At 37.4% G+C, this 21,177-nt stretch overlaps 1 protein-coding gene across 2 annotated transcripts in view; it reads right to left on the bottom strand.

Moving 5' to 3' along the window:
• Positions 1-18,639, bottom strand: part of ABHD12B (abhydrolase domain containing 12B) — a 55,779-nt gene extending 37,140 nt beyond the window's left edge. The window contains exon 1 of one of the 2 annotated variants that reach the window (XM_072629823.1): positions 18,372-18,639. In XM_072629823.1, coding sequence (XP_072485924.1) covers positions 18,372-18,436 — 65 coding nt within the window. In that variant the 5' untranslated portion in view covers positions 18,437-18,639. Of the gene's footprint in view, positions 1-2,199; positions 2,395-18,371 lie in introns of those variants that run through there. The other variant, XM_072629822.1, reaches the window with a different exon arrangement.
• Positions 18,640-21,177: the final 2,538 nt, after the last annotated feature.

Below are 21,177 nucleotides of genomic sequence, written 5' to 3'. Positions count from 1 at the left end.
ATTCCATTAAAACTCAGAAAACATTATTTAAAGATATATATATAAACAGTGATCCAGCATGGTTTTATCAAGAAAATAATAAGCCAAACCACACATCTCCTTTTTTGACAGGGTAACTAAACTAGTAGATCAGTGGAATCATAGATATGTTTTATCTAGATTTTTAGCAAAGTATTTGATAAACTTCCTCATGCCATTCTTTTAGAAAATGTGAAGATATATAGACTAGATACTAGTTCAATTAAATGGACTCTGTACTGGCTGACTGTCTGGCTTCCAAACATTACGGTTCAATAACAATTTGGCAGTTCTCCAAATAGTGTCCCAAGGATCTGTACTGATTAAGAGTTTTATCAATGACTTGGGAAAAGTCATTCTTATCAAATTTTCTAACAAAACAAAACTAGGAGAGAGACTTAATAAAGAGATAGAACTAGGATCCAAAAAGATCTTGATGGTCTAGGAAAATGTGACAAATTGAAAAACATAAAATTCAATAAAGTGAATAAATATGAATATATACAAAGTAATTAAATTCAAGGTAACTTAGGAGAGATGTTACCAGTTGTATTGATAAAGAAAGGCTTCATACAGAAGATCATTTTTGACATGCATCTTATAGAAGAGGGAATGTTTGTGTGAGTGTGTGTGTATGTGTGTGTGTGTGCACGCGCGTGCGGGTACAACAAGCTAGTTTGGCTAGAATACAGAAAATGAAAGGAGAGTAGTAATCCAGTGAAGGTAGAAAGGTATTTTGGAGCCATGTTGTGTAGGGCTTTAAAACTAAATAGGGGCTTTTATATTTGATCCTAAGAGCACAAAAAGAATCCAATGGAGTTGACTGAGTGGGCAGAATCAAATGATCAGGTTTGCTTACAAAAAATTATTTTTGCAATAGTATATAGGATAAGACTAGAGTGGGGAAGAGAATTGAAATCAGAGAGGTTTATTACAATTGTAGTAATCTAGATGAGAGATGATGAAAGCTTGAACTAAAGTGGTAGCTACCTGAGTAGAAAGAGGGAGAGGGAGAGGAAGGCTATGTTCAACAGATAGTGAGCCGCAGTGAAGGACACAAAAATGTTGGGAGCGATCTGGGACAGAATTTGGGCAAGAGGTGAGAGTTTGTAGGATAAGGGAACAAGGGATTTGAGAACAAAAGACAGTGTAAAGTTGAAATGGCTTATTGGGTTGAGATCTTGAGAGGAAAGAAAGAAAAGGCAGAACAAGAATAATGACCTGAGAAAATTCTCAAGGGTAGAAAGATTACAGCTTTCAATGAGGGCAAAGATTAAGTTTAGGAGAGATGTGGCTTAGGGAGAAGCAGAATAAGAGAAGGTTATGGTTAGATAGGAGACTGTCAGTTTCTAGTTAGGGTAATAGAACAATTGGCAGATGATGATGACATCTAGGATGTGACAATCTATGTGTGACTGAGGGAGTAAAGGAGGAGGTCATGGGATGTCAGGAGGTATTTCTTATTTTTTAAGTATTTGAGGGATTAACACTGTTTTGGTTACAGAAGGCGGAACAAGGGGCTCTTGATAGAAGTTGACTGAAACGGAAGTCAGGATGTCATAGGAGAAATAGCAAGACTGACAATTTTGCCTGACTATAAAGTGAACATAAAATAGACCTGGAAATGTAGCTAGAAACTAGATTGTGAAGGGTCTAACAATGTGTTTAATGCCAATCAGATTTGTAGTTGAACCTCGAAGTGATAGGGAGTCACTAGAAAATATTAAACAGTGGGGTGGCTTTGCAGCAACCCTGTCCCAGATATTTATCTGAGGTTAAAGATACAATCGTATGAACATAACTCAGAGCACTCTTTTTTTCCCCCAATTCAATAATTTGCCTATGAGAAATATCTCCCTCCTAATTGCTCTTAACTTGTTTGGTCTCTGCCTTGCCTTCACTGTTGGGCACCAAGTCAAAACATCGTGAGTCCCGAGTTTCAGTTTGCATGATTCACCCCTTTCAAGGAAGAGCAGCTCTGACAGGCTGAGGGCAGGTACTTGTGCCGGCTCTAACCAGCAGCCCGTCCCACCAACCCCAGGATACTTCACTAGCCTAGGCGGCAACTATACAGTGCAAATAACAAGTTGGTAGAAGGCAATGGCCTTGGGGCTTACAGGAACTAGCCTGCCCAGGAACCTGAGAAGGTGTTGGACCCTGGAGGAGGGAGCGAGTACTCACCGTAGCGCCTTAGAGACCATGATAAACCAGGATCTGACATAGCCAGGCCGATCGTGGGGCTGAGCAATGAAAAGGGTTGGGATTGTCGCTTCAGCGTCCAGAGTTCCTTTTCCCATATTCCCTGCGTCTTGTTTTAGCACTCGCTCTGCCTCCCTGGAGTGGTTCATTTCTATATCGTAAACCCCGCCTCTTCTCACTCATCTCTTATTTTCCTACTCCTACGCACCCTAAGGGATACAGCCTCACCTGTTCTGCTTACCCGTCCCTATCTTTTTGGGGGGATTGGGCTCCAACCTCGCCTTCCTCGGTGGGACACATTACAACCAATTTGGTCAGAGGTCCCTGGGGCCCCGGAGTTTAGGGTAGTCAGTTCTTCCCATCCCAGTGTGCCAATAATGTATAAAACGATCTTCGTAAAGAATTAAAGTTTTCCCCTGCTTTCCTTCTTTTTACGCTTAAACTTCCCCAACCCACCAACCAAAATCTCAGAGATTCTATTTTGGAGACAACATGGGCAGCTGTTCTTTTTATTAGTGGTTTATATGATCTAAATTTCTCCATTTAAAAAGGAACAACAGTGGGTTATTTCTGCTTCCAATAAAATTCTTGTTGCTGTCTGCTTTGTATAGATCATGAATTCAGATCTGATGAGAATGTAAACAATGGAAAAGCTTTGTGTTCAATTTGAAGGAAGCTTCCTTTCCCAGGATTGGCCTGGATTATGGATGATGACTGAGTGAAGATAGTTTTCTGATACATCTAAAGATGCTATTAATTGGACAGTATCAAAAAAGATTGTCAACTAGGATTAATTTTTCACCAGATTATATTCTGTGCAATAAAGAATCACATAGTAATTAAAAACATTATGCAACTGCAGATTCATATGTAAAGCTGACCTGGTATCCTATCTAATCTGTTTAGAGTATTATTAATATATTCAAATCAATAATAGAAGAATTTATTAATTGAACTATAAGACACTGTTCTAGGTGCTGGGTGGGGATACAAAGACAAAATGGAAAACTGTTTCTTCCCTTGAGAAGTTTATATTCTACTGTGAGTCTGTGTATGTTCGTCCTTCGTTGCCTAAGAAGACCATGCCATTAGAGAAATAATGACATGACTTGCACTTGACTTTGTTTTGAGTGAGGGAGGGCTGGGCAGGTTACCAGGCTCACTTCTCCTCCAGAGCCATCTGAATCCAGTGACCAGATATTCATCAGCATGCCTGGAGATGACCCAGAATGAGGCAATTGGGATTAAGTGACTTACCCAAGGTCACACAGCTAGTGAGCGTCAAGTGTCTGAGGTAAGATTTGAACTCAGGTCCTCCTGACTCCTACACTGGTATTCTAGTACCACCTAGCTGCCCCTTAGGGTTAAGACAAGATCAGATAAGAAGTGCCATCCTGAACTAAGTAGTGTGAGTGGAGAAGAGAGATAGATTCAAAATGTAAAATTATTTAATCAACCAACTCCATTTTATATCAGGATTAATCCTTGCTTTGCGAGCTGGGTTTTCCTCTGCCATGAAAGAATGCAATTTAAGAGAAGTGATGCTGAATGAAAATGGGAGACAGGAGAGTGGGTGTGAGAGATAGTTCTTCAGTTAGAGTTTACCTATTTTGGTTTGTCAGAAGCTAGTCCCGTTTTCGAATCTCCCTATTTCTGTCTACTAATGTAAAATATTACATTAAACAATACCTATACTTCAGCCAATCAGCAAGAAGGCTTATTTATTCCTCAGGAACTTACCCATTTTTCCAGTTCCTCTTTTCAGCTGTCCTAACCAGCTGTCTTGTATGACACACAATTCCATGATGTCAATTATTCCACTTGTCACAACTTTTGTAATTCAATAATCAATTAGATAGAAGGAGTGTTTACAATTTGAGGAATGACATTCTCCCAACACATTTGGAAGCTCAGTATTACAAAATTGACCTCTTCCTTATTCCTGTTACACTTTCTGTAAATCCTATGAATATGCATCAATATCATGAATATGTATTGATTTCATGAATATATATTTTAATTAATTCCTCTTTCTAGACTATAAGAATGCTCTGTATTCTGACATGAATGTCCTATTGCCAACTGAGGTGGTCTTGGATTCCTTCTATTGGCAATTGCTATCCTTGCTAATAAATTCATCATGCTTGGAACTATGTGCCTCAGTTTCTCTTTATCACAGATTTTTATTACCACAAAAAGATACTATATTTGACACACTACACTGTTTATGATGGAGTGAAGTTAGGGAGTAGGATAGCTAGAAAGGTAAGAAAGAACAATATTTTCATAGTAATCCAAATTCTTTTTCAGATGGTATATACACCCTGTGAAATTACCATGTTTTTATTTCATGTTATGCAATGGATCATGCCATATTTGAGATGTACACACAAACTCTCCACAAGTATGAGTTATAGAATCCTAGGTTCCTAGTATTGCCCTTTTCTATTGTTGAAAGAGGGCAAAATTGATTTTTTATATAAAGAAATCAACTGAAGGAGATCTGTTATTACTCTTGTCACATGGAAATAGTTTGGTAACCCAAAGGGGGGGAAAACCATTTGTGAATGAAAATCTACTAAAATACATGTAGTGAAGAAAAAGCTTTTCAATTAAATATGAGACAGACTGATAGAAGAACTGAGCAGAAAACTGGAGAGGATCTGTTTGAGAACAAGCAATAATGCTGACAACAATAACATTTATATAACACCTTTGGCCCAGAAATTGTGTTAAGTGCATCACAAGTATTATCTAATTTGATTCTCACAGCAGTTCTAGGAGTATGGGCAATGTTATTATCCCCATTTTACAGATGAGGAAACTGAGACAAAGAGATGGTAACTTACTTGTGCAAGGTCATGGAGCTAGTAAGTGTGTGAGGCTGAATTTGAAGTGAGGTCTTCCTGACTCCAGGCCCAGCTCTTTCCACTGCACCATCTAGCTGCTCCAGAAATACTAAGGCTTCAGGGACTTGTGGTCCACATTCTATCAAACCACTATCTACCAAGGCTGTCATGTCTCTGACATGGATTAGACCCACTCATGTGGAGTCAAGGCCCTTTAGAGGTGGCAGATGTCCCCTGCAAGTCAGTAAATCTTGCTCTGTTGACCTGATAGGTTTCCATATGAAGGCAAGGGGAACCCATCAACCCCTACATGACTCAGGATTCAATAATCTTGTTTAATTAATAGCCTTTCTAAGGGATAGCTAAGTAAATCTCCCTTTGTTAACTGCTAACATCTATGAGTGTTTCATTTTGAAACAACACCAAACCTCATGTGAGTGCTGAGATGATTCAGGCCAGTTCATTGCATTTGGTATAGTCAGTAAATGAGACAAAATGGAACTGCTCTTGAAAAAGGGAAAAGGCAACACAAATAAAGAACATGGAGAGACTGGAGGACGAGATATTGCACCATGGCACCCCTAGGCAGGATTTCTGATGGTATATGGAGAATCTGCTCAGTGGAATAAGAAAGATTTGAGTTGATATCTAGCTTCAAACATTTATTAGTGACCCCAGGAAAGTCACTTAACATCTGTCTGCTTCAGTTTTCTCATTTGTAAAATGGGATCAGAATTGCATCTACCTCCCAGGGTTGTCATGAGGATAAAAGGAGATATTTGTAGAGCACTTTGTGAACCTTAAAACACTGGAAAAATACTAGCTATTGTAATCCTCCATTGATGCAGATCATTTAGTTCAAGCTAATTGCTGGAGAAGAATTTGTTGATGACAATTCTGTAGAAGTTGAAGTGTCAGCGTAATGAGACTTCTTAAAGTAAATTGACCAACCTACTCAAAAATGAGAAATAGAACTCTTTGCTTTTAAGAACTGTGCAGTAAATGACTCAAGACAATTACAAAAGACTCATGAAGAAAAATGCTACCCACATCCAGAGAAAGAACTGTGGAATCTGAATGTAGATCAAAGCACGCTATTTTCTCTTTTTTTGTTCATTTTTTTCTTTTCTCATGGTTTCTCCCTTTTGTTCTGATTCTTCTTTCATAACATGAGTAATATGGAAATATATTCAATATGATTGCATATATATAGCCTATATCAGATTGCATCCTATTTTTGTGTAAGCACAAGCAAGGTGGGATTTTTGTTGTTTTCCCTGTGTTCTGTTCAAAAGAGTGCCCAAAGCCGGTAACTCTTCATAGAAGAAAAAAATATTGTATTATGACCCAAATGACCTGTGCCAAGTCAGTAGTATCAGTTGACTCATCCAAAGTGATTAAATAATATATATTTTTCTTTTGAAGTATTGCATGAAGTTGTTCTGTCAAGTTGAAGGCTAATCCATGCTGCCAATCAGTTATGATTCTGCTTGAAAGAGGCAGTTGTTTGTACTTTGAAATGTTATTAGGGTCTAAGCATCCTACAAATTCGACAATGCATTCTTTCACAATTTCTACATCACTGAATGGCTTCCCTTTTCCCAAGTATATAAGGTACTTTGTAAGTTGTTTCAGTGGCATTATTTCCAGGTCTTAATACTGCTCGAAAGAAATGTCTTTGCTTTTGCTTTTCATCCTTTCATTTCTGCAACACAACCTTTTGCACCTATCCCTCTAATTTAAAATAATTGTGATCCTTATATGTGTTATAATGCTGATGAACATTGAATTTCTTTAATGTTGATATTGCAGGATCAGCAAGTAAATCATCTTATCTTTAGCAGAAGCAAGATAGTATTGCAATTTCCAAACCTCATTTAAAAAATCTGTTTTCTTCCTTCAACGTTCTCTTAGTCTTCTTTGTCACGATGGGCTATTAAGCAGACAGAATTAAAAAATACTCTCAAGCTGTGCAACTATTCACAAATTCCCCTTTAAACAGAAACATAATGCACCATTGTCAAAAGCTGATAACAGCTTTTGTGTATTCAACCCCCATAAACTCTCACCAACCAGCCTCTTTTAGTAATGCAGTCAGATGGGGGAAATTAGAACAAAATAATGAGTGTAGCAGTCGTCAATTTAGACCTTATGGCTTACTAATATTCTAATTGTGCCAGTCAATCTGGGAGGATTATTTCATTGTAACTTATTTTATTCTTTGGTATTTTAAATATATTCATTTTTAAAATAAAATATAAATATAAAGGAAGAACAAAATGCATTAATAAAAATAAAAAGATATGTTCTGTAAAATTTGGATTCCATCAAAAGGCTGCACTTAAGGACCTGGAAGGCCACATGGGTCCTGAAGGTCACAGACTCTCCACCTCTGCTCTGACCATTCATTTCCTCAATCTGTTCACTTCCTGTCAGCTAATCCTCTACCCCTTCAACCACATGCAAAGATGTTCATACCCTTTAATCTTGTCATTACCCACAAATGTTCCACTTCGATGTTCAAGAATTCTGAAATATCCATATTACAAATATAATTGATTGACTTTTCACCTCTCTCTTTCTGCCTTTCCTTACAAAACCCTACTCTTCATCTGCATTATGACCTCCAATCCCTTGACCTCTCAGTTTTCTTCCAAGTCATCTCCTTTGCACTAGCTGCTTTCCTCTCCATCTTAACCCTTTGTTGAACCAATTCAACTCTACACTCTTCTCCTCTCTTGAATTCCTAGTTCCTTTGTCATATCACTGATTATGTCCAGTCACCCTGTAAATTTGGACTGAAGCAACCTCTAACTTGCTGTTGGAATGTGATGGCAAGCAAAGTAGGATCCTGTGCTGTTTTTGTTCTAGTATTATCCAGTACCTCTGATTGAATCTTGCCTTTATCAACCAAGAGCCTTTACTAAGAGTAAAGTACATAACCAAGAGTTTCTTTAACTAGAAACAGTATATGTATTCATATTGTTAATTATTTTAATGTGATTAAAGAAGATCTTCACCACCCATTAATGGGTCTGGGAAGATTTGTAGGAAGGTCCACATCTTTTGTTAATGAGGCACTGATTCTCAAGAGTTGTGATGCCTGGGTTCTGGGAGCCAAGATGGTGGAGTGATGGGTAATTGCTATCTCCCTCCCCTTGTTGAGCTTGATGAGCTCAAGCCACAACACACAAAACTTCAAGTTTTAGGCACAAGAACTGTGGGACAGAGCTCCCTGTGCCACAGATGCAGAGATCTACTTTAAAAGCCAGGAAAAGAGTTATTATCATGAGTAAAAAGCAAAGCAGTAAAGAAAAGACCATAGAATCTTTCTGTGGGGACAAGGACCAAAACACAAATACTAAAGAGGACAGCACTGAGACTGTACTCCCATCTGAAACTTCAGAAGGGAATATGATCTGGTCTGAAGCACAAAGAACCTTCTTGGAAGAGGTCAGGAAGGATTTTAAAACCCAAATTAGAGAAATAGAAGAAAAGCTGACCAATGGCTTTAAAAATACGAAAAAAAGAATTCACTGAAGAGAACAGCTCCTTAAAAAGGGAAAATTGGACAAATGGAAAAGGAACTACAAAAGCCAACTGGTGAAAATAATTTGATAAAAAATAGAATCAGGCAAGTAGAAGCTAATGAATCTATGAGACATCAGGAATCAATCAAACAGAATCTAAAGAATGAAAAGATAGAAGAAAATGCAAAATATCTAATTGGAAAAACAATTGGCCTAGAAAACAGATCCAGGTGAGAAAATCTAAGGATTATTGTTCTACAAGAAAGGCATGATGAAAAAAAGAGTCTGAACAATATCATCCAAGAAATCATCAAGGAAAATTGCCCAGAAATCCTAGACCCAGAGGGCAAAATAGTCATCGAAAGAATCCACTGGTCACCTCCTGAAAGGGATCCCAAACTAAAAACACCAAGGAATATCATTGCCAAATTCCAAAACTATCAAGTGAAGGAAAAAATACTGCAGGCAGCCAGAAAGAAACAATTCAAATATCAAGGAGCTACAGTCAGGATCACAAAGGACCTTGCAGCTTCTGCATTAAAAAGCCAAAGAAACTGGAATATGATATTCCATAAGGCAAAGGAGATGGGACTACAACAAAAGATTAATTACCCAGCAAAGTTGAGCATAATATTTCAAGCAAGGAGATGGACATTCAATGAAATAAGGGATTTCCAGAACTTCCTAATGAAAAGGCCAGAACTCAATAGAAAATTAGATCCTCAAATGCAGGTCTCAAGAGAGGCATTAAAAGGTAAAAAAGGGGAAAAAACTTGTTACACAATATGGGCAAACTGCTTACATCCTTATAAGGGAAGATGATACTTGTTAACTTGAGAATTTGATATTTGAGAATTGTATATTTACTATGAAAAGTAAAAGGGATATACATGGACAGAGGGAGTGGGTATAAATTAAATGATGCAATGATAACAAATGTGACTTAAAGGTGTGAAGGGACTGTAATTGGAGATGTGAAAATGAGGAGGCAGAAAAAAATAAATTCCATCACAGGAAGATGTACAAAAACATATTACAGTAGAGGGAAAGAGGGAAAGGAGATGAGCACTGTTTGAGAGGTACAATCAAGGATATAAGGAGGGCACAACAAACTCAGTTAAGCATAAAAATACAATTAGCTCTACAGACAGTAGGAGGGGAAGGGGGAAAGAAAAGGGAGGGGAGGCTAATAGGGAGGGAAGGAGTAGTAAGGGAAAAGGAGATTAAAAGGGAGGGGGGCTGAATGAAGAGAGGGAAGACTGAGGGAGGCAGTGGTCAAAAATTAAAACTATTGTGGAGGGGAAGGGAGAAGAGAGAACTAAAAGTATAAACAAGGGGAAAGGGGATGGGGGGAAAGACACAGATAGTAATCATAACTGTGAATGTGAATGGCATGAACTCTCCCATAAAACAGAGATAGATAGCAGAATGAAATAGAAATCATAATCCAACAATATGTTGTTTACAAGAAACACATTTGAAACAGAGGCATACACACAGGGTAAAGGTAAAAGGCTGGACCAGAATATTTTGTGCTTCAGCTGATATAAAAAAAAGCAGGAGTAGCAATCCCAATCTCAGACAAAGCAAAAGCAGAAAGAGATCTAGTCAAAAGAGATAAAGAAGGAAAATATATCCTGCTAAAAGGCACCATAGACAATGAAGCAATTTCATTACTAAACATATATGCTCCAAGTGGTATAGCATCCAAATTCTTAGAGGAGAAGTTAAATAGACAGCAAGAAAGAAATAGACAGCAAAACTATTCTAGTGGGGGACTTCAACTTCCCCCTCTCTGAACTTGATAACTCTAACCTCAAAATAAACAAGAAAGAAATTAAGGAGGTGAATAGAACTCTGGATAAGGTAGATATGATAGCTCTCTGGAGAAAACTGAATGGGGATAGAAAGGAATATACCTTTTTCTCAGTGGTATATGACACATATACAAAAATTGACCATGTAGTAGGCCATAAAAACCTCACAATCCAGTGCAGAAAGGCAGGGATAGTCAATGTATCGTTCTCAGATCATAATGCAATAAAACTTATATGCAATCAAAGGCCATGGAAATATAAACCAAAAACTAATTGTAAACTAAACAATCTAATCCTAAAGAATGAATGGGTTAAACAACAAATTACAGAAACAACAACTTCATTCAAGAGAATGACAATAATGAGACAATCAACAAAATTTTATGAGACACCGCCAAAGCAGTTCGTAGGGGAAGTTTTATATCTTTGAATGCCTATATGGATAAAATAGAGAAAGAAGAGGTCAATGAATTGGGCATGCACCTGAAAAAGCTAGAAAAAGAACAAATTGAAAATCCCCAATACCAAATTAGAAATACTGAAAACCAAAGGAGAGAGTAATGAAATTGAAATGAAGAAAACTTGAACGAATAAATAAAATTAGGAGTTGGTTTTATGAAAAAACCAAGAAAATTGTTAAACCTTTAGTCAATTGGATTAAAAAAAGAAAGAAGAAAACCAAATTACCAATATCAAAAATGAAAAGGGTGAACTCACCTCCAATGAGGAGGAAATTAAAACAAAAATAAGAAATTACTTGGCCCAACTGTATGCCCATAAATTCAACAATCTAAATGAGATGGATGATTATTTTAAAAGAGATAAATTGCCCAGATTAACAGAAGAGAAAGTTGAATACTTAAATAATCCCATCTCAGAAAAAGAAATTGAACAAGCCATCAATGAACTCCCTAGGAAAAAATCTCCAGGACTAGATGAATTCACAAGTGAATTCCATCAAACATTTAAAGAACAGTTAATTCCAGTACTCTATAGACTATTTGGAAAAAGTGGGGAAGGAGTCCTCTCAAATTCTTTTTATGACACAAATATGGTTTAGATACAAACCAAGAAGAGCCAAAACTATAGACCAATTTCTCTAATGAATATAGATGAAAAAACTTTATATAAGATTTTAGCAAAAAGAATAAAACAACTTATCACAAGAATAATACATTATGATCAGGTAGGATTTATAATAGGAATGCAGGGCTGGTTCAATATTAGGAAAACTGTTGAAATTATCGATCATATCAACAGCAAAACTAACAGAAACCTCATGATTATCTCAACTGATGCAGAAAAAGCTTTTGACAAAATACAACACCCATTCCTATTGAAAACACTGGAGAACTGCAAGGGGTTTGGACCTCTTGGGTTATCAGGGTCATGGTGCCTTCAGGAGAAATCTCTTGAGACATCATGTCCTTGCATGACTTACGTGATGGACCACCCTTATGCAATAACCCACCTTTACAATTATCTTGAGCAAGAGCAACAACAGCCAAGCATGTAAGCTCAGCACACAGTGTTTATGAGCTTCTTGCATGCATGGAAGTAGAATGCCTATTTATACTCTGAGCTAGCTGAGAATAAACGGAGTGTATACCATTCTTGCTCCCACCTCATTAATTCACACCCAGAAGAAAGATCTTATGCAGGCATGAGATCTTTGGGAACTCAACATTTTTATGATGGGGTGTTTGGGTGCGTATACTTAGGCCCTAATGCTAAAATCACATTTAAAAATCATATTTCTCTCTAGCCTCAAAATACTATCTCAGGCACTTTCTCCCTCAAGGACACAGCCTGCCCTAGCAACACCTGTAATCTCCCTTCCTACTGTAGTAGTCAGTTTCACCTAAAGAACTCAGCTGCCAGCTATGTACTGAACTGACTATGTACTGGGTCGTAATGACATTTACTATTCACTGACCAATCATGTGTACCTTAGATTCAGACATATCTATACTCTCAATTTTTTGAATGTCATCCCATTACTGTACCCATCATACATGGACATCATTGGCCCAACTTCACTGACTGTGATACTAATGAGGGACAGACATTGAATATTTCAGGTTATGTATTACAATCCTGGCACAATATTACTATGAAGGATAGGAACAATTCCAAGACACAGGGATTTCCAACACAACACTGGACTACAAACAATGGGTAAACAACACAAGGGGTGTGGAAGATTTTTGCTACAATTGGAGGATCCATGTCCTATATTGATAAGAACAGGACAAATGGAGTGCTAGCTGACCACATTTATACAGCTCGAGTATGTTTGGGAGGACAATATGCGTTTATGTGGGGATGAAAGGAAAATGTTACTCTTATAAAAACTGTTAATGGTACCTTATAAGGAACTAAGAAGAACATTTATAACATCCACCTGCTTCAGCTGCAAGGTTTCAGAGTGTATACATTATAAAGCCTCCAGTGTAGTGTTCATTATAACACGACCAAAATATGTATTTATGCCAGTAAAGACTAAGGGTTGGTATGGATCCAGAGCAGATCACATTTTCTGGGAATTAGAGCAGAAGATAGAAATTGGGGTGGGACAAAGGGTTAATAAATGTATTAATTGTGTAATTTTAGGAATATCTTTGCTGATCTCATTGATTACATCCTCATTATCATTGGCCATGTCAGTATCCACAGTACAGAATGAAAGGGTACAAGCTAACTTCATGGAAGAGTTGGCACAAAATGTGTCTTTAGGGTTCCAGGAAAAAGAAAAATTGATTTGGACTTTTATACAGTGATAAAGGAATTAAGAGCTGCTATTGTAGCAGCTGGTGATGAGGTGGATAGGTTGGAATTTTGTCAATGATTGGTATGTGATTATTGCTGGACCTTCCTATGTGTGTCTAACAATTTGTATAATGAGTCAGATTATGATTGGCATAGGATCAAAAACCATTTGAATGGGGTTATTGATAATCAGAATTTGACCCTGGAAATTGAGGATTTATATAAACTTGCCCGAGCTATGTATGAAGCAGCAGATAAAGATTTAACTCCTGATAAAACTGTACAAAATATTATAGATTTCTTCCAACATTTATCCATTCCATCTATTTTCAGTTATATAACTCATGCTGGAATTGCTTTTATTATGTGCCTATTAGTTCTTTTATGTAGCCTACCATTTATTGTTAAGTTTACATGCTTAGTTTTAAAAGGTGTGGTTAAGAGGCTAGATCTTAACACACAAGTTCTCTGGAAAGCTCATCATGAAAACAAAAAGGGGGAATTGTAAGAGGTTTGGAACTCTCAGGTTATCAGGGTCATGGTGCCCTCGGGAGAAATCTCTTGAGATGTCATGTCCTTGCATGACTTACGTGATGGACCACCCTTATGCAATAACTGAAGAGGTTCTTGCATGCATAGAAGTAGAATGCCAATTTATACTCTGAGCTAGCTGAGAATAAACAGAGTGCATACCATCTTTGCTCCCACCTCATTCATTTGAGCAACAGAAAGAAGATCTCATGCAGGAATGAGATCTTTGGGAACTCAACATTTTGGCGCCCAACGTGCATGCAAGAAGCTCGTAAACACTGTGTGCTGAGCTTACATGCTTGGCTGTTGTTGCTCTTGCTCAAGATAATTGTGAAGGTCAGTTATTGCATAAGGGTGGTCCATCACATAAGTCATGCAAGGACATGACATCTCAAGAGATTTCTCCCAAGGGCACCATGACCCTGATAACCTGAGAGTTCCAAACCCCTTACAGAGAACATAGGAATAAATGAAACTTCTCATAAAATAATAAGCAATATCTACCTAAAACTTTCAGCAAGCATTATATGCAATGGGGATAAGCTTGATGCATTTCCAATAAGATCAGGGGTGTAACAAGGATGTCCATTATTACCACTGTTGTTCAATATGGTACTAGAAATGCTAGCTTCAGCAATTAGAGAAGACAAAGAAATTAAAGGAATTAGAACAGACAAAAAAGAAACTAAGTTATCATTCTTTGCAGATGATATGATGATATACTTAGAGAAACCCAGAGTATCAAGTAAAAAACTACTTGAAATAATAAACAACTCTGGTAAAGTTGCAGATTACAAAATAAACCCATGCAAATCTTCTACATTTCTATATGCTACTAACAAATTCCAACAGCAAGAGATAGAAAGAGAAATCCCATTTAAAGCTACAATAGACACTATAAAATATTTGGGAGTCTACCTGCCAAAACAAACCCAGGGACTATGTGAACACAATTACAAAACACTTTTCACACAAAGTCAGATCTAAGTAAGTGGAAAAACATCAGTTGCTTGTGGGCCAGGTCAATATAATAAAAATGACAATTCTACCTAAATTAATTTACTTATTCAGTGCCATACCAATCAAACTATCAGATAATTATTTTGCAGAGCTAGAAAAAGTAATATCAAAATTCATCTGGAAGAACAAAAGGTCCAGAATATGAAGGGAACTAATGAAAAGAAATGCTAGGTAAGGTGGCCTAGCTCTACCAGATTTCAAATTGTATTATAAAGCAGCAATTATCAAAACCACTTGATACTAGCTAAGAAACAGAAGAGTAGACCAGTGGAATATGTTAGGTACCCAAGACACAGTAGTCAATCAGTATAGCAATCTACTGTTTGATAAACCCAAGGACCCCAGCAAATGGGATAAGAATTTATGGTTTGACAAAATTGCTGGGAAAACTGGATAACAGCGTGGCAGAAACTAGGCATAGACCAATGCCTGACACCATACACAAAAATAAAGTCCAAATGGGTACATGATCTAGGTGTAAAGATTGATACTATAAACAAATTAGTGGAGCAAGGAATAGTGTATTTATCAGATTTATGGAGAAGGGAAGAATTTTTGACTAAACAAGAAATAGAAAACATTATGAAGTGCAAAATGGATAATTTTCATTACATTAAACTGAAAAGTTTTTCCACAAATAAACCCAATGCAGCCAAGATTAGGAATGAAGCAGAAAACTGGAAAAGAATTTTTGCAATTAGTATCTGTGATAAAGGCCTCATTTTTAAAATATATAATGAACTGAGTCAAATGTACAAGAATACAAATCATTCCTCAGTTAATAAAATGGTCAAAGGATATGAAAGGGCTGTTTTCAGAGGAATAAATTAAAGCTATCTATAACCATGAAAAAATACTCTAAATGACTATTGATTAGAGAGATGTAAATCAAAACAACTCTGAGATACCACATCATACCTATCATATTGGCTAACATGACAAAACAGGATGATGATAAATGTTGGAGAAGATGTGGGAGATTTGGAACACTAGTCCATTGTTGGTGGAGCTGTGAACTGATCCAACCACCTGGAGAGTAATTTGGAACCATGCCCAAAGGGCTACACAAATATGCATACCCTTTGACCCAGTAATACAGCTTCTAGGGCTGTATCCCAAAGGGATCATAAAAATGGGAAAGGGTCCCACATGTACAAAAATATTTATAGCAGCACTCTATGTAGTGGTCAAAAACTGAAAATCAAGGGGATGCCCATCAACTGGGGAATGGCTGACTAAATTGTGGTATATGAATGTAATGGAACACTATTGTGCCATGAGAAATGGTGAACAGGAAGACTTCAGACTGACCTGGAAAGACTTATGTGAACTGATGCTGAGCGAAAGGAGCAAAACCAAGAGAACTTTATACACAGCAACAACCACAGTGTGCAAGGAATTTTTCTGTTAGACTCAGTACTTCATTGCAATGCAAGGATTTTAAAAATTCCCAATGATCTCTTAAGGCAAAATGCCTTCCACATTTAGAGAAAGAACTATGGAAATGGATCGCAGAATGTAGCAGATCATTTTCTTTTGTATTATGTTTTGGTTTGTTTTATGATTTCTCCCATTCATTTTAATTTTTCTATGCAACATGACTAAGGTGAAAATGTATTTAGTAGGAATATATGTGTAGAACCTGTAGAAAATTGTATGCTGTCTCAGGGAGGGAGAAGGAGGAGGGGAAAAATCTAAGTTATATAGAAGTGATTATAGAACACTGAGAATAAATAAAATTTTAAAAAAGATTGATCTGAAAAGAGATATAGTTCTGTGCTATGTGATACATGTATTTATTATTTTAATTTTACTATGTGTTCATTTAATTTACATAAATTGATGTTCAAGATTAAAAAAATACATTTGGAAATGTTAAAAAAAAAAGAGTTGTGATGCCCTCTGGTTCTAAAAAGTGTATAAAGACTCTGAGATGGGGTTTTATTTTGGGGCTTAGTTTTTGGAAGAAGCTTTGTCTGCCAGATGAGATTCTGGGAAGCTGCTAAGCAACCCATGACTTTGAAAACCCAGATGCTGGTGATTCTTTCTCTAGCAACTATGTATGTATGGTCAGGAAGTTGCATCTGTCTGTTGATGTATGTTTTGCGTACTGTCAGACAATTTGGATGCACTGTCTGTTGATTTAGATTTCTCTGTATTTTCTCTGAAGTTCAGAGTGCTTTTTCCCCTAAACTATGTGAATGATATATGTGCTTGATTAAAGTGATTGTTGAGCCCTCAAAAGCTGCTTTCCTTTTAGAAATGCAGATCTAAGAACCTGTGAAAATAGGCCCTCCCTGTGTATGTCAGGGTGCTTTCTGTTACATAGAAACACCTGAGATAAAAGGATCTTACACACTGGAGTGGGTGAAGGAAAAATCTTATTTACATTTCCCTCGAGAAGTGGACTCTCCAGACTGAAATACACTGAGGAGAGTGCCAATACAGAAGAGAAGCAAGCCTTTACAAGGTTAATCTTCTAAACACCCCTCCCTTCCACATCCAGACTGGTCCCCATTCTTCCAGGTTACAATCTTCTGTGTACTCCTAGTACATGCAACTCCTCATGATGATGCACTCTTCTGGTCATGAATAGCATGTGTAGATAATGAGGCTCTAATTCAGTGCAGGGAGTGTCAGTTAATAGGCATGAAGCTTATTAAGCAAGCACAGTTGAGGGAATACTATGACCTCATCTCCACCCCTTAGTTTGGCATGTCTCCTGCTGAAGCAGAGCCTTGAGATTTCTTTTCCTGGTACTCCCTCCTAATCACATGGTTACCAGAGATGTTTCTTTCTATGGAGAACAAACTTTATCTCTTACTAACACCTGTGAATGGCCAGAGGCAAACACAGCAGACTAGAGACAGAAGAGTCAGGAATCAAACAGAAATTTAATTTCAAAGAGAGCGAAAGGACTTGAAAGCAAGGACACATGTGCCAAAGCCCCCCTAGTGGGGGGACTCACTTTAATGTAGGAAGATCTCAATACGTATACCTATAGCTCTGCAGTGAGCTGTAGCACTGACAAAGAGGCATAACAGCAACGATGTAACAAGTTTGATTCATAACAGAGCTTCATAACTGGAACTTGTCTGAGCTTGACCAGCACTTATCCATGCTCAGAGAACACCTGGTGCTGGTCAAAGCCATACAATAATTATGTGATTTTGCCAGAGAATGAAATAATCCAGAGGGTGAGTACAAAGGATTGTTGCTATGCCAAACTCAGGGCACAGCTTGCTTGCTGGTCCTTAGTTCTGCAAAACAGGGTGCCTCCTAATATCTTGACATTTCCTTCCTTTGGCCAAAGGAAGGGGGTCTGAAAGATCCCCTACCCTTCTGGATGAAAAAGAAGAGGCACATGTAAGCCAAGATTCCACAAGAGGCCAGTTGGGCCAGGACAAGATGTTAAGTTGAGTAAGTCTTGTATAGCCACTATTGGTTTGCAAGCAGAAAAAGTGGGGCAGGGGGTGGGGAGAGGAGGAGGAAAAGAGACAAGAATACAGAGAGAGAAAATGCCAATACACACTTAAATCATTGCTTTGGTGGTTGGGTACATAACGAAAGGGAAGAGGGGGTGGGGGAAAGGACAGTATACTCAGCCCTCATCCAGAATCTTGAGACAGTTGTCTTACCTGGATGTCAGCTGCTTTTGGGTCCATACTAGATGGACCCTGAGGTCCTTGGAGGGTTCTGCCATCCACTCAGGAGAAGGAGCTTCCTTCAGATGATCTAGGAGTACACACTCACAAGTCTGATAGCTGTGAGAGTAGTCAGAAGGACTTGACAGGGGCCCTTAGAAGACATATAGCTTGAAAATTGTGAGGAAACTCCTCATGTCAATCTTTGGATCTGAGTTTCTGACCAGCATAGCATATGTCCTTGGTTAAGGATCTCTAACTAGCACATAGAGATGGTCCAGTTTCCCAACCATGTGGGGCTAGGTACAAACAGTGTAATTAAGTTTTCTCACAGTTCCCATAATTGTGTAATTACATTAAGACAGATATAGATCAAACTATTTAAAGGGCTCACAATGGGCTTGTTTTGAAAAGGGAGATTAAAATATCACCAAGGTAACCAAGAAAAGTTAAACATGAACAATGCAAAACAATATCATAATTATCACCAATGCTAACTAACATCAAGTCTCTTTGTAGCCTAGTTACCCATTCTCAATGTCCATTTAACCAGCACATCTTGAGTACAAGATATCTCATGTAGTTGGCTGGTCCCTACATATCTTTTCTTGAAAAGTACACTTTATTCTCAGGACAGCCCTAAAAGGGACTCTGCTTCTCTGGTTCCAAATCTAGAGGTTCCTAGATAATTCTGACTTAATATAATTTGATACAATCACTTAAATTTGATTCTTCAATTTTGAAACTTCAGAGAATTTCGGTTTATATGCCATTTGCTATTTCCATCAATTCCTAAATCCTGTACATAATATAAGAATCTTTTGAAAATTTATGAAGATTCATTTACATAATGAAATCTTCTGCCCTTAAAGGGATCCAGATAATCTTAAAGATTGTCAGACAGCTACCTTAAAAATGGGAAAATAACCTCACTTTCTTTACCATTATCAACACAACTTATGTGTAAAACCTTAATCCATTCTGAGAACTTATAACTAAAACACACTGAAGAGGAAAGTCAAAATGGTGGAGTTTCCAGAAGCAGGAACATGCTACAGCTCCCCCCCAAAACTACTCAAAAAACTTGTAAAAATAAATAAATAAACTAAATAAACTCTAGAACAGCAGAAGCCACAAAATGACAGATTGAAGCAAATTTCCAAACCAAGACAATCTGGAAAGTTGATGGGAAGGGTCTATTGCACTGGGCGGGAGCAGAGTGCAGTTCAGCATGGCCAGTGCCAGCATGGACTGAGCAGGAGTAGGCCATAGGGGACTGAATTGCTGGTAGGTGCTGTGGATTCCAGACATCTCAACCCACAAATGCTAAAGACAGCTTCAAAGTTAAGTGAGAAGGGTGTCTCACCTGGCTGAGAGGAGAGCATAGTCCTGCACCTGCCCCGACCCCAGCCCTGGTCCCAAGGTGGCTGCAGCCACTACTGAAGCATAAGCTTCTTCTGGAACCCTTCACTTAACAAAGCTCAAAAGTCAAGTAATTGGCTGGGAAAATGAGCAAACAGAGGGAAAAAAACAGACTATAGCCTCTTGTTTTATTGGTGAAGACATATTTTCTTACGTCATTGGTGATGAAGAAGATCATAACATACAGTGAGAAGAAGTTAACAGAGCCAAAACACAGGCATCCAAAGCCTCTAAGAAAAATATGACCTGATCTCAAGCCATGGAAGAGTTCAAAAAAGATTTTGAAAATCAAGTAAGAGAAGTAAAGCAAAAATTGGGAAGAGAAATGAGAGTGATACAAGAAAATCATGAAAAACAAGTCAACAGCTTGCTAAAGGAAACCCAAAAAAAGTTGAAGAAAATAATAGCTTTAAAATTAGACAAACTCAAATGACAAAAGAGATCCAAAAAGCCAAAGAGAAGAATGAGCCAAATGGAAAAAAAGTCGAAAAGTTCACTGAAGAAAAAAATTCTTTAAAAATTAAAATGGAGCAAATGGAAATAAAAATTTATGAGGAATCAAGAAATTATAAAATAAAATCAAAAGAATGAAAAAATAGAAGACAATATGAAATATCTCATAACAACTCACCTGGAAAATGGATACAGGAGAGATAATTCAAAAATTGTTGGACTACCTGAAAACCATGACCAAAAAAAGTTCCTAAACATCATCTTTCAAGAAATTATCAAGGAAACTGTCCCTGATATTATAGAATTACAGAGTAAAATAGATATTGAAAGAATCCACCAATCACCTCCTGAAAGAGATCCCAAAAAGAAAATTCTTAGGAATATGGTAGCCAAATTCCAGAATGTGCAGGTCAAGGAGAAAATATTACAAGTAGCCAGGAAGAAACAATTCAAGTATTGTTGAAACTCAATCAGGATAACACAGGACTTTGCAGCTTCTACACTAAGAGATCAAAGTGCTTGGAATATGATATTCCAGAGGTCAAAGGAAATAGGATTAAAGCCAAGAATCACCTACCCAGAAAAACTGAGTATAATACATCAGGGGAAAAAATGGAACTTCAAGGAAATAGAGGACCAAGCATTCTTGTTGAAAAGATGAGAGCTGAATAGAAAATTTGACTTTCAAATACAAGAATCAAGAGAAACATGAAAAGCTAAACAGGAAAGAGAAGGCATAAGGGACTTATTAAAGTTGAACTATTTACATTCTTACATGGAATGTAAGATATTTTTAACCCATGAGACCTTTCTCAGTATTAGGATAGTTGGAGGGGAAAAAAATATACAGAGAGAGAGAGAGACAGAGAGAGAAAGAGAGAGAGAGCATAAGGTGAGCTATATATGAAGGGATGATATCTAAAAA

The sequence above is a fragment of the Notamacropus eugenii genome, chromosome 1 (genome assembly GCF_028372415.1).
Source record: "Notamacropus eugenii isolate mMacEug1 chromosome 1, mMacEug1.pri_v2, whole genome shotgun sequence".
NCBI classification, from domain to species: Eukaryota; Metazoa; Chordata; class Mammalia; order Diprotodontia; family Macropodidae; genus Notamacropus; species Notamacropus eugenii.
The sequence above is the reverse complement of the archived record's forward strand: the minus strand, read 5'-3'. Positions and strand labels throughout refer to the sequence as shown.